General features: G+C 39.6%; 1 protein-coding gene and 1 long non-coding RNA gene across 2 annotated transcripts in view; one reads left to right on the forward strand and one right to left on the reverse strand.

Annotated features, from left to right (window-relative positions):
• Positions 1–23,945, reverse strand: part of LOC122661994 (WD repeat-containing protein 74) — a 38,502-nt gene extending 14,557 nt beyond the window's left edge. The window contains exons 1-8 of the mRNA XM_043857528.1: positions 23,864–23,945; positions 23,653–23,765; positions 23,169–23,198; positions 22,936–23,072; positions 12,162–12,341; positions 11,958–12,021; positions 11,683–11,790; positions 11,246–11,399 (exon numbers count right to left, since the gene is read on the reverse strand). Of these exons, the coding sequence (XP_043713463.1) occupies positions 11,246–11,399; positions 11,683–11,790; positions 11,958–12,021; positions 12,162–12,341; positions 22,936–23,072; positions 23,169–23,198; positions 23,653–23,765; positions 23,864–23,945 (868 nt within the window). The remainder of the gene's footprint in view (positions 1–11,245; positions 11,400–11,682; positions 11,791–11,957; positions 12,022–12,161; positions 12,342–22,935; positions 23,073–23,168; positions 23,199–23,652; positions 23,766–23,863) is intronic.
• Positions 1,725–5,321, forward strand: LOC122661996. Its single transcript, XR_006332950.1, has 2 exons — positions 1,725–1,777; positions 4,444–5,321. It is a non-coding gene; the product is annotated as an uncharacterized LOC122661996 (long non-coding RNA).
• Positions 23,946–25,627: the final 1,682 nt, after the last annotated feature.

Below are 25,627 nucleotides of genomic sequence, written 5' to 3' on the forward strand. Positions count from 1 at the left end.
TGTTTCAAGTGCCAAGGATTTGGACATATTGCTAGAGAGTGTCCCAACAGAAATCTTTTGGTTGGAGGACAAGACCACGAGGACTATGACCCGGATGATACCTTGGACCAAGAGTATGAGGATCATCAACCAAATGAGAACATATTTGATGAAGAGGTTGATGTGATCAATGGTGCTAGACTTGGAGTTGTGCAATGTATGGTTTCACAACCCATGGATAGCGATGATTGCCAGACCAACAGCTTTATCACTTACACCTGCCATCAGGGTAAGAACTGTCGTGTTGCCATCGACAACGGTAGTTGCATGTATGTAGTTGCCCAAAGTGCCATTGCCAAAATGAGACTCAAACCAGAGGCTCATCCAAAACTGTACAAGGTTGCTTGGGTAGATCAGTCTACCATGGTTGTATGACCGAGATGTCACCAACTATAGGAGGTCTAACACCTGTATCTTTGAATCTAAAGGGAAAAAGATTAGACTGACTCCTAGTTCCCCTAAGAAACCCATGGCCTTAGAACACAAGGAGAGTACTTCAAGGCAGACTTGTTCCAAAACACTCAACATCCTCAATCAACAACAATTTGAAGGTGAGTATAGAGAGTCGGGGATTGTTTACTCTCTAATTGCCAAACAGAGTAATACCGATACGTCAAATTAACTTACTAAGGTTCCTAGAGAAGTGCAACCCCTATTGAAAGAATTTGAGTGCTTGTTTCCCGAGAAACTACCTAATGACTTGCGGCCCATGCGTGATGTCCAACACACAATTGACCTAGTTCCCAGTCCCTCTTTGCCAAATTTGCCCCATTACTGTATGAATCCCAAGAAACACGCTGAACAAAAACGTCAAGTAGATGAGTTACTTCAGAAGGGATTCATTAGGGAGAGCCTTAGCCCCTGTGCGGTACCTACCTTACTCACACCCAAGAAGGATGACACTTAGCGTATGTGTGTTGATAGCAGAACCATCAATAAAATTACTATCAAGTATAGATTCCCTATACCTAGACTTGATGACATGCTAAACCAGATGGTTGGCTCATTGATCTTTTCTAAGATTGATCTCAAAAGCGGGTATCACCAAAATTCGAGTTAGACCCAGGGACGAATGGAAGATAGCCTTTAAAACGAAGGATAGCTTTTTTGAATGGTTAGTTATGCCTTATGGTTTAACCAATGCACCTAGCACTTTCATGAGAGTAATGAATCAGGTGTTGCAACCATTCAATGGCAAGTTCTTAGTGGTTTACTTTGATGACATCTTTATCTATAGTAAAACCTTGTCTTCCTACTTAGATCACTTGCGACAAGTCTTTCAAGTACTTAAATGAGAAAAGCTTTACGCCAATCTCAAGAAGTGCATCTTTATAAGTGATCAGGTCATTTTCTTAGGATTTGTTGTGTCAACACAAGGAGTATCTGCTGATCCTAAGAAAGTGTAAGCCATTGTTGAGAGGCCAGAATTGACCAATATCCATGAGGTACGAAGCTTTCATGGCTTAGCTACTTTCTATAGGAGGTTCATTTACCGGTTTAGTTTCATTATGTCTCCTATCTTGAATTACATGAAAAAGGAGTCCCAATGGACTATAAGTGTTGCGAAGGCCTTTATTGAGATTAAGAAGCTAATGATTGAGGCTTCAGTCCTATGCCTTCCCGAAATTTACAAGGTCTTCAAAGTAAACTATGATGCATCTAGCATTGGAATAGGTGGTGTCCTTGGTCAAGAAGAACATCATGTTGCTTATTTTAACGAGAAGCTTAATGAAGCTACGTAATGGGGGACAGAATAAGAGAGGGAAATCTGAGAAGAAATCAGAGGGGGAGAGGGGGAAGAAGAGAGAATCTTGGAAGAAATCAGAATTTCAAGGGGTAGGGGGAAGAGAAGAAACCGTGATAAGAAGAAGAAGAAGCAAGGGGAAAAAGAGGAGAAACCTTGAGAAGTGGTAGAAGGAGGGGGGGGGGGGGGGGGGGGGGGAAGTGCACACGCACAACTCATAAACTCAATTCATTCTTTCATTCCATCTTCTTTACAATCGATGGAGGCTATCTAAATAGCCTTACACTGATTACAAAAGGAAATTCTAAAATAGGAAAATTCTAACTGAAATAAGACTTCTAATTTATCTTCATAACTTGCTAACCAAGAAAGAAGCAAACTAGGAACTAACTAACTCACTCAATCTTTTGTCTAACAAATAAAAGAAGGGTTTTTTACAATTACCACCCCAAAATCTTTACTATCTACCATTACCCCCCAAAACTTTCAAACAATCTGTTACCCCCCTCGATGCATATTAACCACTAATCGACCCCACCGTTACATTTCTGTAACAGTGGGGTTAGTCGTGATGCGATGTGCCGTTGTCACGAATTTTTAGGACCAAAATGCCCTTTTTTGGTGGTAATTGTAAAAAAAAAAAAAAAAAAAAAACCCATCACCGTCCTCCTCCTCCTCCCCCCCCCCCCCCCCCCCCCCCCCCCCCCCCCCCTTCTTCTTCTTCCTCCTCCGCAACCCATCACCGTCCTTATCGATAACTTCCATGGCTTCTTTGAAGCGACCAGCTCGTACAAGAAGGTCTATCACACATCCATAGTGCTCAATTTGAGGCTCAATTCCATAATCCCGAGTCATGGAAATGAAATAATTACAACCTTCCTCCACCAATCCACCATGAGTACAACCATTCAACAAACCAACAAAGGTGATACCGTCTGGATGAACTACACCTCCACAACCAATCATCTCCTCAAACACAAGCAATTGCACTTTCACTTTGCCCATGGAGTGCAAGGGAATTGATCATGGAATTCCAAGAAGTCAAGCCACTCGATGTCTCATTAAAAACCCTTCTTGCTTCCTTTAAACTCCCACATTTACCATACATATCCACAAGACCATTTGAGACAAAGGAATTGGGGCCAAGGTGGTTCCTATAGATGTATCCATGAATCCATTTACCTAGTCTGAAGCATGCCCAAATGATCACAAGCCGGGGTGCACACAACAAGAACCTGATTTGGCCTCTCGTCCCGACTGCGAGAATGATCATTCTTCTTAAGAGCGAGATTGCCTCCGTAAATGACCATTCTGAGTGCACTGGCTATAACAACATTCCAAGATGGAACATCTCTCTCGAGGCATATCTTCGAAAAGCAAAATAGCGTTTCCAATCTGTCCAAGCCGTGCGTGCTGAAATCATAGCCGTCAAGACACGACATTTCGTTCACTCATTTCGTCGAACAACTCCCCGGCTCCAAGGTCCAAGCATAACCTTGAATAAGAATCAAGCAGAAGCGGTTTACAATTGGTACCCACCAAAACCCGATCTCAAAATCTGGGCATGTATTGATTTAGTCCCTGTGTTTCGAGATCCCGAAGAAGATTTTAAGACTTGGGGATAGATGAAATGATTGGGCTTAGAACGACCACGAAGGATCATAGTTCGTGCATAAGAGAAGTGCCGCCTGTGATCGGGCTTGAAGCGTGGCCGTAATCATGGCCGTATAGAGGTAGACATTGGGGAATGAAGGTGATCGAAGATGAAACGAGCATAGTCGAGGTCGGCAATGGTGACACATGGCGAACAAGCTTGAAAGCATAAAGGAGTCTCGGCCATGGCCAAGGGTTAGAAGGAAGGCCTGGAGCTGCTTGAGATGATTGAGATGAGTGCATTTGTCCAACACATACAAAGTGGTTATGAATCGCTTGAAGATTATAGAAGAAAGAATCCTCGCGAAGAGTAGTCACTTGAAAGGACGGTGATGGGTTGCGAGAGGAGGAGGAAGAAGAAGGAGAAGGAGGAGGAGGAGACGGACGGTGATGGTTTTTTTTTTTTTTTTTTTTTACAATTACCACCCCAAAAAAGGCATTTTGGTCCTAGAAAATTCGTGACAACGGCACATCGTTATGATTAACCCCCACCGTTGCTACGAAAATGTAACGGGGCCGCTAGTGGTTAGTATGCATCGAGGGGGTAACAGCTTGTTTGAAAGTTTTTGGGAGGGTAATAGTAGATAGTAAAGATTTTGGGGTGGTAATCGTAAAAAACCCATAAAAGAAACCAAAAAGGAAACTAGAATCTGCTTAACAATAATCCAAACAAAAGAAATAACTGGCTGCCTAAGAAAACAAGTAAATAGAAACTAATATCTAATATCCTAACAACTATTGGCAGCATCTCTTCAAAGCCAGCTGTCAATATTGGACCCCAAGGTATTGTTCACGTGAACAGTGCCTGCGTGAACAGTAACAACAATCTGGCTGGCTGAATGGTGGCTCACATTGGGGCTGGTTTATTGAACCAAAAGAACCAGAAAATCCGGATCAACTGGGCTAATGTCCTCATTAGGAGGGGGGGTCTATCATATTTTGCCTGCATCAACTTCTCCCCCTCGAGTCGATTGGAGCTCTATCTCAAGTCGTCCTGCATCACTAAGCAACGATATTCCACGTATGACAAGGAATTCTATGCGGTTGTCCAGGCTTTAGGCCATTGGCGTCATTATCTTCTACCGCAAGAATTCATACTATTCTCGGACCACCAGGCCCTGAAATACTTGAGTGCCCAAAAGAAGTTAAATCAGAGGCACACTAAGTGGGTCAAATTCCTCCAAGAGTACACTTTTGTACTCAAACATCGACCTGGTGTCGAGAATACTGCTACAAATGCATTGAGTCGGATAAACATGATCCTCAGCCAAACAAATGTTAAGTATCGGATCAATGTGCTACTCCAAACCATGAGTGCAAAGGTTGTAGGATTTGAGTGAGTCAAGGATCAGTACCCCACTTGCCCTGATTTTGGTGAGTTGTTCACTTCTTTGAGTGAAGACCCTCCTATTAGCCGCTCAAATTACCTACTGCAAGATGGTTTCCTTTTTAAAGGAAGTAAGCTATGCATTCCCAAGACTTCACTCTGAGATTTTCTAATCTAGGGAATTGCATGTTGGGGGAGTTGCTAGTCATTTTGGTCGAGAAAAGACTATAAACCTTGTAGAAGACCGATTTTACTGGTCAGGACTTAAGCAAGATGTAGCTAGAATTGTGAGTCAATGCAAGACATGTCAAATTGCTAAGCAACAAAAGCAAAACACTGGGTTGTACACTCCCTTACCTATACCACATGCTCCATGGCAAGACCATAGCATGGACTTCGTGCTTAGCCTACCTGGGACTTCGAGAGGACATGACTCTGTTTTTGTAGTTGTAGACCGCTTCTCAAAGTTGGCACACTTCATCTCCTATTCCAAAACCTCTGATGCGTTAACTGTTGCTAAACTTTCTTTAATGAGGTTGTCAAGTACCATGGGTTGCCTAAGACCATAGTGTCTGATAGGGGATGTCAAGTTTACTAGTTACTTTTGGAGGACCCTGTGGAGAATGATGGGAACCAAACTCTGTTTTTCCTCTGCTTTTCACCCTCAGACCAATGGTCAGACCGAGGCTGTCAACAGGAGTCTAGGAAACTTATTACGTTGCCTCATAGGAGAGTATCTCGCCAATTGGGACCGTGTCCTTACCTAAGCTTAGTTAGCGTAAAATAGTTCTAAGAACTGAACCACTGGTCTGTCACCTTTTAAGGTTTGTTTAGGTTACCAACCCAGGGTACCCATAGACCTTATTCCTGCTATATCAAGCTTTAGGGTTCACCCGTCGCCCGAATCTTTTGCGCAGCATATATATGATTTACATGCAAGTATAAGATATTGGATATCACTGAGTAATGACCAATACAAATCTAGAGAAGATACGCATCGACGGCTACAAGAATTTCAAAAGGAAGATATGGTGATGGTTAGGATCAGACCACAACATTTCACTAAAGGGAAAGCGAGCAAACTAGGTTCTTTTTTAAGGTTCTTAAAAGAATAGGTGCTAATGCTTATGTCCTTGACCTACCAACCGATATGGGGCTCAACAATATTTTCAATGTAGAAGATCTTGTTCCCTACCGTGGTACCCGTACTGCTGTTTCATTCTATTCAGATGACCTTGATGACTTTCCTTTTATTTTTTATGACACCGTTACCCAGACCCCTTCCCTTCCTACTACTTCTTTACCACCTGTGCCTAAGTTTGATAAGAGAGCTGAAGAAGTTGAGGAAATCCAAGATGCAAGGGTTGTATCCACATGAGAGGGTGGTTGTCGAGAGTTCTTGGTCAAGTGGCATGGATGCCTAGATATTGACAGCACATGGATCACTATCAATGAGCTACAGCGGCTCGATCCGGACATGCTTGAGTACTACCAGAGTCTTTATTCACCAGAGGTGAATTCTTCCAAGCCGAGGAGAATTGATGAGGACATCAACCCACTAAGCCGACAGTTCAGAGTGTACCAGAGACGACCTAGAGATCAGCCTACTGCAGCATAGATATGGATGGATGATGAGTTTAGAGGCTACCATATTGTCCGTATTGCTAGGATGACGGACGATGATTTCAGCCCTTGATTAGCCCCCGACTCTTGGATCGATGATTTCAGCCCCTACTTGCACTTGGATTGATGGAGTTCTTGTTTGATTCGATTGAGTGAGTTCTTGTTTGATTCGATTGAGTGTAGCCTAGTTAGTTTAGTTAGTTTATTTGGGTTTATTTGATCCATTTGGTTCTCTATTTGGTTTATTTGGGTTTATTTGGTTTATTTGGTCTATTTGGTTCAATGGGTCGATCCAAGGATCAACCCATGGGTATTTTCACATAAGTGTTATTTTTTTACTTCTTACTTGGTATTTATTCCAATTAGAATAGAATATTCTGTTTTAGGGTGAAGTGGCCTATAAAGCCTTGTAAAACCCCATGATGGATTTATTATTGATTGAATAAGAATTAAAAACAAAGAAGTTCGGCTGCTCCCTCTCTTCTCTATCGTGGACTGCTTTCCAACCCCCACCCCCACCAAAACCGTGGTATTCTTCTTCTCCCTCTCTGTCTCTATCATTCGGCCAGGTAAGGCTTCTTTTCTCTTCTTCCCTCTTCTCTCTTCTTCTTCTCTTCTCTTCTCTGCACTTATTTTCTTCTCCTTCCCTTATCTATTGCTGCTACTGTGGGAACCAAACACCCCCTCCCCCCGAATTTTAATTCTACCCATTTCCCCTGCTTACATTAATCTCTTACAGCCCATTATACGTTGGGGCATTCAATGCACCTCAATTTTTTTTTTTATTATTGCATGAATGCTATCCCCAATCCCTACAGTTTCTGTTGTGCCCATTATTCCCTGTTTAAGACCATATTAATTAACCTGCTGATTAAGGATTGCTTCAATTGATTAGTTTGTTGTCCTATCATTTAGTGGCTGCATGTTAGGGTTTTAATCATAGCACTAATTAATTTTCAGAACCTTGAACGTAATTGCACTCATTTAAGTGTTTGCTGCCGTGTCCTTATCCCCATGTTTCCCCCTTGGCTTTTCTTTTTATGTTGCTGCCTCTAATTAGGATCTTGATTGTTTATTACTCTTTTATAACCTGTTTTAACTTCATGTTAATCATTTTTATATGTTGCTGTCAGTCCATCTTCATAACTTTGCCCTAGGCTATTACATTTAGTCCAACCTTCCTAACCAGCCCTAGTAGGACCCCTAGTCCCTAGAATTTCCCCTACATCAGATCCCCCCCCCCCATCTCCCCAGGTAGCGGCGGTTGGAAAGGTCCCTCAAAGGTCAGTATACTCTCACTCTCCTCCCCTCCTCCCCTCCTCCCCAGATTTCGCCCCTCTAATCTTCTCGGTTCTCTCACTGATCTCTCCTCCCTAAATCGACCACCGGATTACCTCTGTACACACACCGATTCCATTGATTTCCTATACCCATTGTCTCTCCCTGACCTCACCGCCGACTCTATCTCTGACCTCACTCCCATCAATTTTCTGCCACACACAGACTCTCTCTCTGACCTCACCGCCAGAATCTAAAACAGCACCGATCGACGGGTCTCTCTCCCCTATACTCATGGTCTCTCTCTCTCTCACCGCCAGAACCTAAACCAGCAACTTTATTCTCACTTAGCTCGAACCACCTTGCACTTGCTGGTGTTTGCTCCACGATCCCCCCTACTCTTGAACTTTTGCAATAGAACCTAAACCCAAACCTAGCACCTACTGACCTACCATCTTGCTCTCCCCCCTCTCACCCCCTTCCCCTTGGAACTGAAACCCGTTACCGACCAACCCAAAAGTGAGCAGATTATACCCATCGTCTCTCTCATGCTTCAATTCACTTCCTTCCCCACCGTCCTTGCTTTGCTTGCTGTGTGGTATTATTCCTGCTCCAGCTTTAACCTTCGAGAGGCAATAGGTAGCTTTGCTTCCATCAAGCTGATTTCGACCTTAGAAACCCTTGCCCTGTTCCAGGTCAAGATCCAACATCAATTGATCCAGAGCCTGGGGAGAGCCGGAAGCTTCAGCAATAGCATCAGTACCAACCAGAGTAGGGGCAGATCCAGAGGTGGGAACAGTAGTTTGAGAGCCCTACGCGTCCCTCCCATTTCGTCAATCATCACCGGAAGCTTCAGCAATAGCATCAGTACCAACCAGAGTAGAGGCAGATCCAGAGGTGGGAACAGTAGTTCGAGAGCCCTACGCGTCCCTCCCATTTCGTCAATCATCACTTTGCCCAAAAGGATCCCTTCCATTTATAGATCGGGATCCATCAGTGGCAGAGGCAGAGACATAGACAAAAATGGCAAGAAGTAGGGGCTGCGGGTAAACAGTTGATAAAGATTGAATGGAGTTCGGTAAAAAGTTTTTTCGCAGTAGTGTTTGGTCCCTCCACCATCACCTGTGTATCCTTACTCCCCAACGTAAAATGTTTTTTCGCAGTAGTGTTTGGTCCCTCCACCATCACCTGTGTATCCTTACTCCCCAACGACAGCCATTAACTCACTGACCCTGCACGAGCTGCACTGGTACCTCTCAGTGGTACGCTGGACCCTCTGCCTCTGCAGCACTCTGTTGGCAATTTTGGTGCTAGGCAGGACCCCCAGGTGCTGGATTCGGATTACCCTTAGTAAGGGATATCTCTTGAACTTGCACTACAGTTACACCTACACCAAAATCTACACTTTAATTCCCACTTTCACTTTCACTACCACTTTACACCTGTGTTCACATTTGCACGTACACATAAACTTCACATTGACATTATCTCCTATATGTCCACAGATAGCTGTCTATTTTTTGCCTTACACTGTACATCTTACATCTGACTTTGCCAACTATTCTTTGTGATAGAGATTAGAGATAACTTGTTATACTTACAGTAGCGCACACACGTGCACAAACTCTCCTATTTTTCACAATAGCTATTTATCTACTTACGATTTGCTATACTAGATCTTAGTGCACATAGGATCGTGTGACTTACTGTGTAGTTGTCTGGTCTTTATTGCTACCATTTGAGTTGAACCTTTTATTTGTTCTGCGTTTCTCTTCGTGTGTATATGAGCTGCAAGCATATATATTACCTTTTATTTGTTCTGCGTTCCTCTACTGCTTAGTCACCTACTTAATCTCCTTGCTTGCATCTGACTTTGCCAACTATTCTTTGTGGTAGAGATTAGAGATAAATTGTTATACTTACTGTTGCTCACACACTTGCACTAACTCTCCTATTTTTCACAATAGCTATTTATCTACTTACAATTTGCTATACTAGATCTTAGTGCACATAGGATAGTGTGACTTACTGTGTAGTTGTCTGGTCTTTATTGCTACCATTTGAATTGAACCTTTTATTTGTTCTGCGTTCCTCTACTGCTTAGTCACCAACTTAATCTCCTTGCTTAGTGTGATACATGTTGCATCACCGTATTGCTAGCATTCTCTTTTCATTTGGTTTGGGAAGTTCTGAGATATTTATTCGTGGGTTTGATTCACATGTTTACACTTTCCAACATTATTTGTTAGTTCTATGCATTGTTGTACCAACCCGATATTTTGCTCGATATTTTGTTTGTTTGTATATGCACCTTTTTCTGGCTGTGTGAAGGTCTTTTAATACATTAAATGCCCTTTTGTATATTCTTATCTACTATTTACCTATTTTCTTATAGTGGTGCGTCAGGTCGGCAGCCGACACTTTATTTACTTAGCCAATCACCTTTTCCATGGATCCTATTGTTTTCTGATTTTTTGTTCTTTCCTTATTACCATGTCTTTTTATCCAAACCTGGCTAGGGCGTCCCCCATATGCGGCGTGCCGCATCGACGCCCAGATGCGGTGATAAGTATGCAAGGGCAAGTGAGGAATTTTGTCATCCCAGAAACATAGAATTAGATTGGCTTCCTGGAACATTGGATTCTTAACGAGTAAGAGCATGGAGTTGATAGATGTTTGAGGAGACGAAGGATTCATATAGCTTGTATGCAAGAGACCAGATGGAAGGGTAACAAAGCTAAAGTATTGGGCGACTTCAAACTTTGGTATTTGAGAGACCAAAGTAATAGAAACGGAGTGGGGATATTAGTAGTTAATGATCTAAAGAAAGATGTAGTGGAGATCAAAAAACTGGGTGATAGGATTATTATCCATCAAGCTAGTGTTGGAGAAAGAGGTTGTTAACATCGTTTGTACTTACGCACCCCAAATAGGATAGGATGAAAGTAGTTGTGCTCTGATACCATGTAGCAGGGCAGAACCTTAAAGCACCAGAACCGAGAGAGATGCGAAGAGAGGAGATGGAGAAGAAGAGTGGAAAAGACAGACAGGAGAGAAACCTGTGATCGAACTGATCATTCTCCTGTCCCCCAGCTTTATTTATATTTGAAAATCCAATTACAATCAGGAATCATTATAAAATTAGGAATAAAAAAAACAGACTAAACTTAGAATCCTAATCTAAGTACAAAAGCCCAAAACAGAGAATCTCGATTAGGACCAGGAAAAGCCTAACCGAGATTCTCACACCACACGATACTTTAACATTAGACATTAGTAAATGGCACCCAAGGAATCTATAAAAGCTTCAGTAATTTCTGCAAGTTATTAATTACCTGTTTCTATGGTTTCAGGGACCCCATTTGATGCAGATCAAAGCCACTTTCAGAACTACTAACACAGGAAGAAGCAACCCAGGCTACAACCATAGCTTGCGGTTCTGGTTTGGATCACTTTTAAACCAGTTTTAACAACCTGTGGCTCAGGTTCTGGTTCATCTTAAGAACCAGGTCGTGGAGTCTCTTTATGGGCTGTTATTTAATTTTTTTAATAATTAATTAGTGGAGTAGTCAGACTGGTACCTGTGCGCATGTCAACAGATGCAAGGTCACCAGAACCAGTTCCAAAGTAGACAGTATAGCCATCTGGATCTTCAGTGAGTGCTTTAATTGGGGATTCTCGGAAATCAAATGAAATAACAGGTCTTCTCTGTGAGGAAATATCATAGAGGCGCACCTGTTTCACATGTACAATGTTACAAATTGGCATCAGAAATGGCTACAAGCCCAATAGTAAAACTTGGTGAGTAGGTGAGATTAGTTGACAATAGCTCAGCACTGCTGCTACGATCAATTGAAAACTAAAGTTGTCTACAGTCACCAGCCACATAAGGTTGTATAATCACAACGTTGGTGCTGTTGTGCGTTGATATACATTGTTGTGGCCCTTAACCGCTCGAGCTTTTGGTATGTGGTTGCAACAGTTTGTTCACAGAAAAAGTTGTCGTAGAAAGGATTACCTGGTGGCTGTTGGTCCCAGCCACAATCTTACGATGATCCTCTTTACAAAGGAATGTTGCAGCTGTAAACCAAGTTGGAGTGAATATACCAAGGCTGTTTTTAGGAGGCTGCACAGTGGCCATATACAGTCACATAAAAAATAAAATCCAATTAAATAGGATTGCCTGTAATTTTCTTCTCTTTTTTTATTTTTTTTTTTTTTTTTTTTGGGGTGGGGGAGGGGGGGTTGCATCTGAGATGCATACTTGGAACCAACGTACAAGGAAGAACTCACAGGTTTTGCTGTCCAGATCTTACTAGACTTCTCAAGATCCCACATATTAACTTCAACACCCTTCCTGGATCATAAAACAAAGAAATGAATAACAAGAAGAGCTCTTTTAGATCATATTCTGGAAATGTACATGAACAACTCCCTCAAGCTTATCCTGGGGTGGCACAACATCACACTTACATCAAAGTCTAATTAAGAACTCACCCACCAAAAAAGGCATAATTTTCATTTCCATCTACTGCAGAGCATAAAATATCACCAGCAGCACATACATCCCATGTTTTTGTAGACCCAGAACATGTAGAATCTGTTGGTGAATCAGCATCTCCAACAGATCTCAGATTTGCTTTTCCTTTCTTTGTGCATGTAAGCACTGTACACAACCTGAAAACAATAAGTAAACAAGTGGCAACAAATGAATAATGATCAAAAGGGAAACCAGAAAGGTCTGTACACAACATTAACAAGTTCACTAACAATCCATGAATTATGAAACAATTAGCAATTTTAGAAGCCAAGCAAGGTTGTTTTCCTCACATAAAAGTATAGTTCATTAGACGAAGTCAAACCAAAGTTTGGAATAAGCTGGTCCTCATCAATATGTAGCTACTTATCAGAAGAAAAAAAATGTGTTTAGCTGGGGAATCAGATCCATCCCATCACCCTTTTTTTCTTTAGGGGGGAGAGAGAGGGAGAGGGAGAGAGAGAGAGAGATGCAACTGCCTGTGGCTGTATGACAAAGGACGAAGGGACCCAAATCCAAACTGAGATCCCACCCCCCCCCCCCCCCCAAAAAAAAAACAAGGGGAAATATCGTCCCCCTACCCTCTAAGTTTCCTTAATATCAACCCAATACCCAAATTTTGAAAATTGATGATGCCCTCCCCTACTTTTTAAAGATTCTATCAACCGCACCCTAAGTGACAAACTCTGTTAAAACAGCATATGAAAAGTCGATATTACCCTTTTTTTAATTGTAGTTAATGGGTGGATCCACCAACCCGACCCTGGCGCACATTAGCACCTTCTCAGTAGTGCATGTTAGCAAATCCCAATTACTTAACTTAAAGAAAACTTTTTTTTTTTAATTATAATGAGGGGAATCAGACGGGGAATATTCCCCATCGCCTTCCCCAAATCGACAAACAGGGAAAAAACCCTATTGGGGTTTTGGGTTGAAGAGGGCAAAATTGGAATAAAATTACATTAAGGGTAATCTGGGGTTTTAGAAAAATTGGATATGCCTACGTAATCACTTAATGGCGATTTTTAACGGTTAGGGTACGGTTGACAAGGTACTAAAACTCGAGTCTCGGTACCAACTCGGCTCTTGGAAAAACCGAGTCGAGTCGAGATCTCACCGAGTTGGTGCATTTTATTTTTTTTTCGTCGAGTTAGGTAAATACATAGTAGATGGGTCATTTCCATGGGTCAACCCAAGATCTGGACCCGAGATTTGAGACATCGCCGAGATATGTCGAGTTCTGTCGAGTTAGGTGAGGTATTTAAGTGGTAGGTGGGTTAAAAAATGGGTCGAAACCGAGACTCGAACCGAGATCTCGGCGAGTTATTGCACTTTTGAGACTCGCAGGCAGTATCATCTCGGTTTTTTCAAAAACCGAGAAACTCAGCGAGATCTCGCGAGTTCTTGAACTATGACAGTTGATAAAATCTTTAAAAAGTAGGGGAGGGCATTATCAGTTTTCAAAACTTGGGTATTGGGTTGATATTAAGGAAACTTAAAGGGGAGGGGGATGATATTTCCCCAAAAAACAATAACTAAAGCTTTAAGAGGGTGCTCAATTAGGCTTAGAAATACCTTATTTTGGGTAATGGATGGGTTCAACGGGCCTTGGCATAGTTGTCATGGCAACTACGCAACCCAAGGCATGGGAGGGACACCTAGGCAACAAAATGCCCGCCTAAGCTTTTCCTAAGCGCCCTAGGCATGAGGTGACTATATATAATCTAGTAATGATAATTTATACAATTATGCTTATATGCAACATAGAAGCCACATCACTGCAATATGATATAATTATGCTGATCTACAACAACAACAACGCAGTCTTATCCCAACTAAATGGGGTCGGCTACACAAATCCTTACTAGGACACAATAATGTTAAAAAAAAAAAAACTGATTACAATAAGAATAAAGGGAAGGGAACATAACAAGCACAGCTATGAATCCGTCTCAAACAAACTAACCGAGGTCGGCTACGTGGATCCTTGCCCTCCAATCAACTCTATTCGACGTCATACTAGACACAAGACCTAAACTATGTATGTCTTTCCTCACCACTTCTCTTAGGGTCATTTTAGGCCTGCCCCTAGTTTTTTTATTACCTTCAATCTAAATCAAGTCACTCCTCCGAACTGGGGCATCCCGCGGCCTCTGTTGAACATGTCCATACCACCTCAGGCAACTTTCTCGTAGCTTATCATGAATCGGGACTACTCCCAAACCAACTCTAATATGGTCATTCCTTATTTTATCCTTCCTGGTTTTGCCACTCATCCATCTTAATATCCTCATCTTTGCTACACTTAGGTTTATCTATATGGCGCTTCTTAACTGCCCAACATTCTGCGCCATACATTATAGCCGCTCATACGACTGTCCTGTAAAATTTTCCTTAAGCTTTAAAGGAATCCGTCGATCACATAACACTCCGGATGCACCTCTCCACTTCAGCCATCCTACTCTAATCCTCTATGAGACGTCATCTTCTATATCACCTTCTTTACTAATGATTGATCCTAAGTACCTATAAAAAGTCCACTTTGTAGAATCTCCATCGCATCAACTCTCACCCCCTCATTATTCGTCCTGGAGTTGCTGAAGTTACATACTATATAGTCCGTCTTTGTTCTACTTATCTTAAAACCTTATCCTTTTGATTCTAATGTTGATCTTTATAATTCCAGTTTGGCAATAATTCTAGATTTTGTCATCCATCAAAACAATGTCATCAACAAAAAACATGCTCTAAGGAACCTCAGCTTGGATGCCTTCGGTTAACTCATCCATGATAAGCACAAACAGATAATGGCTTAGTGTTGATCCTTGATGTAGCCCAACTGTAATTGGGAATTCACTACCTTGACCCCTCACGGGTTCTTACACTAGTCACCACACCATCATATATATATTTAATTATGTCCCCACATATTTACTTGAAACATTTTTCCTCCCTAGCACATGCCAGATTAAATCTCTAAGAACTCTATCATAAGCTTTTTCTAGGTCAATAGAAGGCCATATGGAAATCCTTCTTGCTCCCCTTAAATCTTTCCAAGAGTCTTCTAAGTAGGGAGATAGCTTCAATTGTGGATCTCACTGGCATAAAACCAATTGGTTCTCCGAAATAGTGGTCTCTTTTCTCAAGTGTGTTTCAATAACCTTCTCCCAAAATTTCATAGTATGACTCATTAGTTTTATACCTTTATAGTTGTTGCAACATTGGACATCACCTTTATTTTTGTAAATCGGGACCACAATGCTTCTCCTCCATTCATTTGGCATTCTCTCAGTGCATATAATCTTGTTAAACAGCTTAGTTAACCAAGATAAGCCACAAATTCCTAAGCTCTTCCACACTTCTATTGGAACCCCGTATGGGCCTGGAGCCTTGGCGAGTCATGATCTAATATGAGAAAATCAACATATAATAAATAAGTACAGGATATAATGTAACGCCCCCAAAACCACCCTAGTGGTTTAGGGACATTGACGGTCCACAAGATCGTTTATGTCAAGGAGATATGAACCGGAGTAGAACCAAAACACAAACACATGACTAAAATATATAAATTAAGAATTCAACTAAAGTAGGGTAGTTAAACTAAGCTATTACAATTTCCAAATTAAACTTAAAATTCTGAAATAAATGTTACAATATCCAAAATTAAATTAAACTCAAACAAATTACAAGTTCTCCTAAAATTGAAAGAAAGTATAAAGTTTCTAATAGTAGTTGTCATCTTCTAATCTAAATGCTTCGTCCTCTTGGACCTCCTCCTCTAGTACATCCTCACATCCATGTTCGCATTCATAAAGTTGTTCATCTGAAAAGTGGTGAGGGTAAGCTTCAGGAAAAGCTTAGCAAGTAAATCCACAACAACTATACAGGTGTGAAAAACATGCACAAATAATACAAAATGTAAAGACATACAATAATATGTATATATAGATCCGAAAAAAAAAAAAAAACACAAAATGATCATAACCATATTTGCTTATCACCACTACCGTAATGAAAAGCATATATGACAACAATCAACGAAAGATATATCGAAAAAACGTAAAATAACAAACACATCACTCCCTAATGGACTAGTGTGAACTAGTTACCATACACTGGTCAAGGCCCTCATGATAGCGGCGTATGAACTCCAGCTATGATCAACTACAACACTACTGTCCCCTCTCAACATCAAGAAACTAATGGAGAAACTAGTGACCAAACTTGCCCTAGACCGAGTCAAACGAAGGTTTTACCAGCAATGCCCTCCTGGAGAGTTTTTTGATCATCTCCCTCTTTCTAGTAGTCCATCTAGCTCCAATAAGGGTAAGCTCGTAGCTCAAAAACACGCCAACTTATCCTTACCCCAACATATTCACCAATGTCGGTAAGGTAAACAACAAAATAACAATCAAGGGTTTGCTTATAATTTAAAGTCATGACTCCCCAATTCCACCCTAACAAATGCTATTGAAAAGAATGAAAATAAAGTGAAAATAAGTTAAAATAGTAACTTTCATCAACATATCAATGCATAAAATGAATAACTATAATAAGGAAGATTAGGCAAAAATTTTTGCACATCACTTACCTAATAATAACATCAATGAAAAGTAAAAGGTAAACCCAAAACAAAAATCAGATTTTTATGCATCATCCAAAAACATCATGCATTAAATCATAAGGACATCACCATTCCTTGAAAGCAATCATGTGTGAACAATTTAATTGAGTAAAAGCATGAATGAAATATGTTTTTGGCATGATAAATCTCAATCTAAAACTAAATTCCAGATTTAAAACAGTGTTTCAAAACAAATTTTATATGTAAGAAAAATATCAAGTATAATGGTTGAAGATCTACTCACCTTGTGCAAAACAACTAGGATTTCTATAAGTGACATCAAATCAATGATGTTGATATATCTCTTCCTAATTCAGAATCACTTTAATGGAGTCCTATGATTAAGATAATGATGAAATCAACATCAATGTATTACTTAAACTCGGATTTGGGAAACACAGAGTTTTGATAGAATGACCTACCTTCATCGTGAAATAAGATTTTCCCAATTCGGCTCCGAAAAGGGTCGAAATTGGACGTCAAGTTGCTGGTTCTGCGCAGTCCTAATCTCCTTCTTCTCCTTCCTTCTTCTTCTTCTCTCTTCTTCTTCTCTTCCTCTAAATAGTCAACGAATTTTCCTCTCTTCCTCTCTTCCTCGCTCTCTCTTTCTCTTAAATTTATGATAAAGGGAATGAGGATTGAGATTTAGTTATAGGGATTTAATCCTAACAAGAAAGAAGGTGGTAAGAATCCAATTTTGTCTCTAACTATATCTATTTACTTACCCTCCAATGAAAATATTTTAAAAGGAATCTTAACTTAAGATTTTTAAATTAAAATTTTAGATTAGGTAAAAATTCTTTTTTTGTTGGGATTTTATTTTATGAAGACTTTCTTTTTCCAAGTTTGAGTTTCCAACCAATTGGAGATAACCACCTCACCTTTCCTTATCAATCCATAATACTTCCCTAGCTAAAATCTAAGACCACCCAAGTTAGAATCGTGGAAGCCTATTCTAAGCCCTATAAAAAATTATAAAAAAAATAAAATATTTAATTGCTCCTCTAAATAATAGAACCTTAGACCTCTAACAAATTGAATTAAATGTCTAAGCACTAGGCTAGGTTACTAACTGTGAATTATTTTCCAAATCAAATTATATATGTTATAAATAAAACCCTAATTCTACACTTAGGCAAGGAATAAACTCAAAATGAGAGTGTTACACTAGGGCACACTACTTACCATACATGCATGTGTGCACCTCCAGCTAGTCCAAGTTCCTACACTTCAACTTACCCTAATCCTACATTAGGTAAAAAGATCAAATTACCCCTAGTCCAAAATCAGGGTATTACGGAGTATACAACGTTTTTCATGTTGCATTACTCAGGAGGTACGTAGCAGATCCTTCACATATCCTGAGCTGCGAACCATTGCAACTGAAAGCGGATCTATATTATGAAGAGACCCCCATTCAAATCTTGGATCATAAGCAACAAGTTCTACGAAACCGTACCATCTCTTATGTGAAAGCTCTCTGGAACAATCATGGTATCCAAGAGGCTTCATGGGAGAAAGAAGGTGAGATGCGGACAGAATATCCCCATTTGTTCGATGATCCAGGTATGTAAATTTCGAGGACGAAATTTTTGTTAGGGGGGAGAATTGTAATACCTTGATTTTGAACTAGGGGTAATTTGATCTTTTTACCTAATGCAAGATTAGGGCAAACTGAAGTGTAGGAACTTGGACTAGCTGCAGATGCACCCATGCATGCATGGTAAGTAGTGTGCCCTAGTGTAACATCCTCATTTTGAGTTTATTCCTTGCCTAAGTGTAGAATTAGGGTTTTATTTATAACATATATAATTTGATTTGGAAAATAATTCACAGTTAGTAACCTACCTTAGTGCTTAGACATTTAATTCAATTTGGTAGAGGTCTAAGGTTCTATTCTTTAGAGGAGTAATTAAATATTTTATTTTTTTATAATTTTATAGGGCTTAGAATGGGCTTCCACGATTCTAACTTGGGAGGTCTTAGATTTTAATTAGGAAAGTATTATGGATTGATAAGGAAAGGTGAGGTAGCTATCTCTAATTGGTTGGAAACTCAAACTTGGAAAAAGAAAGTCTTCATAAAATAAAATCCCAACAAAAAAGAAATTTTTACCTAATCTAAAATTTTAATTTAAAAATCTTAAGTCAAGATTCCTTTTAAAATATTTTCATTGGAGGGCAAGTAAATAGATGTAGTTAGAAACAAAATTGGATTCTTCTCACCTTCTTTCTTATTAGAATTAAATCCCCATAACTAAATCTCAATCCCCATAAATTTGAGAGAGAAAGAGAGAGGAAGAGAGAGGAAGAGAGGAAAATTCGTTGACTATTTAGAGAAAGAGAAGACGAAGAAGAAGAGAGAAGAAGAAGAAGGAAGGAGAAGAAGGAGATTTGGCCTGTGCAGAACTAGCAACTTGACGTCCAATTTCGACCCTTTTCGGAGCCGAATTGGGAAAATCTTATTTCACGATAAAACGTAGCCTCATCTCTTATCTTCGCAACCCAAGTTGAATCACCCCAAACGGAGATCTGAGCAGAGAGATATCGCTGATTTACTGAAGGTAGGTCATTCTATCAAAAATCTGTGTTTCCCAAATCCGAGTTTAAGGAATACATTGATGTTGATTTCATCATTACCTTAATCATAGGACTCCATTAAAGTGATTCTGCATTAGGAAGAGATATATCAACATCATTGAAACATTAATTTGAAGTCACTTATAGAAACCCTAGTCGCTTCGCACAAGGTGAGTAGATCTTCAACCATTATACTTGATATTTTTCTTACATATAAAATTTGTTTTGAAACATTGTTTTAAACCTGGAATTTAGTTTTAGATTAAGACTTATCATGCCAAAAACATATTTCATTCATACTTTTACTCAATTAAATTGTTCACACATGATTGCTTTCAAGGAATGGTGATTTCCTAATGATTTAATTCACATATGTGTGCAGAATTTAATAATGTCATGTTTATAAACTAATGAATCCAATGCTTATTTGTTGATAGTATGACGAAGGTCTATGAATGATTCTTCATGATTATAACCTAAAGCATGATGTTTTTGGATGATGCATAAAAATCTGATTTTGTTTAGGATTTACCTTTTACTTTTCATTGATGTTATTATTGGGTAAGTGATTGCAAAGATTTTGCCCAATCTTCCCTATTATTGTTCTTCATTTTATGCATTGATATGTTGATGAAAGTTACTGTTTTCACATTTTATTTTCATTCTTTCAATAGCATTTGTTAGGGTGGAATTGGGGAGTCATGACTTTAAATTATAAGCAAACCCTTGATTGTTATTTTGTTGTTTACCTTACCGACATTGGTGAATATGTTGGGGTAAGGATAAGTTGGCGAGTTTTTGAGCTACGAGCTTACCCTTATTGGAGCTATGGACTACTAAAAGAGGGAGATGATCAAAAACTCTCCAGGAGGGCATTGCTAGTAAAACCTTCAGGGCTTTAACTCGGTCCTGGGACAAGTTTGGTCACTAGTTTCCCCATTAGTTTCTTAATGTTGAGAGGGGACAGTGGTGTTGTAGTTGAACATAGCCGGAGTTCATATGCCGCTATCATGAGGGCCTTGACAATGTATGGTAACTAGTTCACACTAGTCCATTAGGGAGTGATGTGTTTGTTATTGTACATTCTTTTCGATATATCTTTCATTGATTGTTGTCATATATATTTTTCATTACAGCAGTGGTGATAAGCAATTATGGTTATGATCATTTTGTTTTGTTTTTTTTTTGGATCTATATATACATATTATTGTATGTCTTTACATTTTGTATTATTTGTGCATGTTTTTCACTGATAGTTGTTGTGGATTTACTTGCTAAGTTTTTCGCTCCTCTCACCACTTTTCAAATGAACAACTTTATGAATGTGAACCTAGATGTGAGGATGTACTAGAGGAGGAGGTCAGAAGACGAAGCATTTGGATTAGAAGAGGACAACTACTATTAGAAACTTTATACTTTCTTTCAATTTTAGAAGAACTTATAATTTGTTTGAATTTAATTTAATTTTGAATATTGTAACCTTTATTTCAGAATTTTAAGTTTAATTTGAAAATTGTAATAGCTTAGTTTAACTACCCTACTTTAGTTGAAGTCTTAATCTATATATTTTAGTCATGTGTTTGTGTTTTGGTTCTACTCCGGTTCATATTACCTTGACATAAACGATCTTGTGGACCGTCAATGTCCCTAAACCGCTAGGGTGGTTTTGGGGGCATTACATATAATTTAAGCATATTCATCGAAAAAACAAAGCAATAAACATAAATCAATGTAAACTTGTGAACTGTCAACAAGGTTGTTGTTGCCTTGTACTCAAGAAAGAGCCCGGACGCCTAGCCGGTGCCACGATGCCTTGACAACTATGTGGCAAAGAAATGAAGCTCCTTCCCACCAAGGATCTCCCCAAAATTAAGCTTAAGAAGGTAGTGGGATCGTTCCTCCTCAAATGAGTTGACTCAGATGACATCCTTGGTCCCTATCCAAACTCGATAGAGTCGAGTTCTTTTAGAGGAGAGTTGATGTTGACTAATACAGGACTAGGTTTCTAGTTTGTTCTGATATCCTCAAGCCAGAGATAAATTTTCTCCTATTACTGGTTTATATTCTCTCTGTTATTCTTCTGTAATAGTCTCCTGCTGGATTTTTCTTGTTCAGAATTAGTTTATACTGGAGGCGGGGATGCAATGCTCTAGACAATACAAAAGATTTCAGCTTTTTAAAATCTTTTGTAACAAAATGGATGGATTTAGTACTAAGCTTTGAACCTATAGATCTTAGATTTCAAAGCATTATATAGTTATATGTTGATGCTGAACAGCGTAATAATGTAATATGATACAGGCATTAGTTCAGTATGTATTACACACATTTAAATAGAAACTTCAGAATATACATACAATGGAGTTCACATCAAGTACGGTATTGAATAGAGTTGAATGGCGAAACAGGATCCTCATGTACTATGCCAATAATGCAGAAAAAAAAAAAGGAAAGAATATTTACAGTTCCAATTGGTAACTTTTGAAATAGAAAAAGAGCATACCCTGCACAAGGCTCCTGCCACTGCGGGCTCTGGGGAGGGTCATAATGTACGCAGCTTTAACCCTGCTTACGCAAATAGGCTGTTTCCATACCCGAACCCATGACCACTAGGTCACAATGGAGCAACCTCACCGTTTCACCATGGCCCGCCCTCTTGTCAATTAAAGTAGAAAAAATAAAAATATTGTTCACTATAAAATAGATCATTCCCTCTGTCCATTTTGCAGATTGAGTGGTGGAGGCCCAATGAGTGAACGGGAAGATACCTGAGATTGGAACTCAGAGTCGCAGGGAAGAAAGGAACACTCCACGACCATAGTCGAACACACACGCCACAGCATACTCAAATCTATTTCTTTTCATTCTAAAAACTGAGTTTGTTGGTTACAAATATATAAAGAGAAGAAACAAACAAAGACTCCTAACTGGAATTTAAAACCCAAACTAAAACAAACTCTATCAGGGAAGAAAGGAACACTCCACGACCACAGTCGAACACACATGCCACAGCATACTCAAAGCTATTTCTTTTCATTCTAAAAACTGAGTTTGTTGGTTACAAATATATAAAGAGAAGAAACAAACAAAGACTCCTAACCGGAATTTAAAACCCAAACTAAATCAAACTCTATCTCCTATTTCTTGCGTAATCTATTCAAAGCAAAACATGATAAAATAAAATACTACAACCTAAATCACTACCAGCCTTTATTAGACCAAAAACCCAAATTGGCTCAGTACCGTATTGGTTGGATTTCCAAAGCCGGACAAATTGGTCCAACCATTCTAGAGCCACCGCATCATTGAGACAGTATGAAAAAATAAAAAAAGCTTTAACATCAATGGTAATCAAAAACTGCAAAAAATAGAGAGCAATATACCAAGAACTAAATGCAAATTTTCCTCAGAAGGAAAAAGAGTAAAACTACGGTTCAAGAATCGGACAACATACTACCAGTATAAAGAGGAGAAAATTGATAGAAATACATTGGTGAGGAAAATGCTCAAATCTAAATACAAGAATACCTGGACGACAGCTCCAACCTCTCTCTTCGGAATAAATGCAGCCCAGAGATAGGATCATCTTCTAGAGCATGAACAGCATCACCAACTTTTGATATGGTGACGCGAAGATCCCCATTTAAAGGATTAAGCAACTCAATCTATAGTTCACACCCAGAACAGAGTATCACCACAAAGCATACTCTAAGTAAGCCAAAAGGTGTAGAATGAAATAACTGGTCTAAGGAGGAACTCACCAAGCCATTTTTCCTTGCAACAGCCAGCAACTGCAGAAATTTTCCAAGCACTAATGATTCAATAGCTGTTCAAAATACTATTATTGAACGAAGAGACTACATGTTTGTGAACCAGAAAGACACAGGACAAGGTTAAATGAATTGTTCTTGTAGTCAACATGGTTATTTCTTAAAAATTATGTTTATAGGGGTTCTTGGATTGGAAGGTTGGGACCATGACCCTTCTTGAGACACAGAAGCTGCTGAACTAACAGAATCTGGTAATCAACATGTTTTCCTCTTAAACATTTTTGTTTACAGGGTTCTTGGTTGGAAGGTTGGAACCAAGGCCCTCCTTGATACACAGTAGCTGTTGAACTAACAAAACTCCCATTAAAAGGCAAAGCTATATATACAACTAAATGAGGATTGAACTGCGGTTTTAATCATCAATTAGAGGTGTTATATGCAACTGAAGCAGACAAAGAAAGCAAGGGCAACATACAGGGTCATCTTTACGGTCATCGATTGAAGCAGCGAGGACGCAGCGAGAAGAATCAGGTTCACCCCATCTAGCGACCACGTTCGGAATCCCGGGCTTGCCACGAGCTTCAATGACTGCCACCACCAAATCCAAGATTAATAGATGATAATGGAGAAGAACGAACACAAAAGATGGACGAAGAGAACGTTGATTTTAAATGGTAAATCCTCACCTTTAACAAGACCGAGGACATCGAAAGTCAAAGCCCTAATGGGGGGACAACCAGGGCACTCCACTGCACTGGTCCGCGGCATGACAGGCAATACAGCCCAACAACTTGCTCAAAGAGACACTACAGTCCATAGTTAAAATAGGAACGGCAAAAAAATGTTCGGTACCAATGTGTTTTAAATGGATCAAAACGTGATCGGTATGGTCAAATACGTCAAGAACAGCAAAAAATATGAAAACGGACAATATACGTTTTAAACGTTTAAATTTGTACAATACGGCACCAAAAAAGGGCAATATACAGGCAAAAATTGGTACATAATTACCTAAGTACCTGTATGCAAATTTCAAAGCAACTATAACAAGCAAAACAAATGCAAGCTACAATTCTACTGGGACTCTGGGAATGGGACAGTGTCATCAGGATAAAAAGAAGTAATTATTGAGACATTCTAGCCAATCCAACCCGTCGAAGCAACAGGATGAACAGACACTTGACACCATTGCCAACACAACCATCAATTAGGTCAACTAATGATCTGATTAGAAGCTATAATAATGGCAAAAGCATCTAACTGCAAGTAATTAACAATTTTCCAAGCTTACGTTCCAACAATGCATCCTGATTTAGAAGCATGGCATTTGCTCAGTAGACATTTTCCCACCTGTCTACTGAGTTCAGATGAGCTAAAACTGTTATCGTCAAATAGATTGCAACTGATAATGATCTGATTCGGTCTACTTTTGGCCCTAAACTCATAGAAATGATTTCACAAAACCTTCACAGAGCAAAAACTTTTACTTTAAAACTATTTGTATCATCAATGATAAAAATAGCAGAGGTAGGGAGGGTTTCTCTGTTTACGGTTTTACTTGTAACCTTTTTTTTTTCCGCAGGTTGCTCCGTTGCTGTGTTGCTAAGCTTCGTTGGGAGTGAGAGAGAGCATAGAGAGATTGTGCGGGAGCACTGTACGTTCGACGACCGCAAGATCCAAAGTAGGTTGCCGGCGGCCTGTCCTTCGAGCACTGCAGGTTGCTTGCTCGCGGTTAAGAGTGAGGGAGAATGGGAGAGGTCTTAGGGTCTTGGAGTTCTGAAAGTGTTTTTGGGGGGAATGGAAATGAGGGTTTAGGTTGGACGATGGGGTATTGGGATTTTAGGGTGAGACGGTGAGTTTCGTTTCTGTGGACTCGGTGAAGTGAATTAGAAGTAGGTTTTGTAAAGGGAAATTTTCAGCGACACCTTGGACCGTTAAATTAATGCCATCCCACTAAGCACCAAAATATCAATTCTCACCAAAAAAATTAATGGGGTTAGCATTTATTCTATTAATTAGTGATGTCAGCAGGTTAATTTTTTTTTAAAGACTATTTTGCCCTTCCCCTTAAAACGACTGAACCTAGTCTTCTTCTTCACTCCCCATATCTGCAACTGGGCAATTGGTCACCGCTGCCATCTCTCACCTCTGCACCCTTGCAAACACTCATTTAGTCATCTCTCACCTCTCTGCAACTGAGAAAGAGATTTCAAAAACAACAAAAAAAATAGCAAAAGGGTTTTGGGGAGACAGAGAAGCTGAGACACCGTCGCCGGACCTTCACCGAGCCAAGGAAGAACTAGACCCTACGGCTTCTCCTTCTTCTATATCTTCTGTTTCTTCTTTTTCTTCTTCTGGTTTTTTAATTTCTTTTTTTTTTTTTTTATCTTCTTCTACATCCAATACCCACCGATTGAAACCACCATAGCCACCACTGGATTTACCTATAG

Source organism: Telopea speciosissima, chromosome 5 (genome assembly GCF_018873765.1).
Source record: "Telopea speciosissima isolate NSW1024214 ecotype Mountain lineage chromosome 5, Tspe_v1, whole genome shotgun sequence".
NCBI classification, from domain to species: domain Eukaryota; kingdom Viridiplantae; phylum Streptophyta; class Magnoliopsida; order Proteales; family Proteaceae; genus Telopea; species Telopea speciosissima.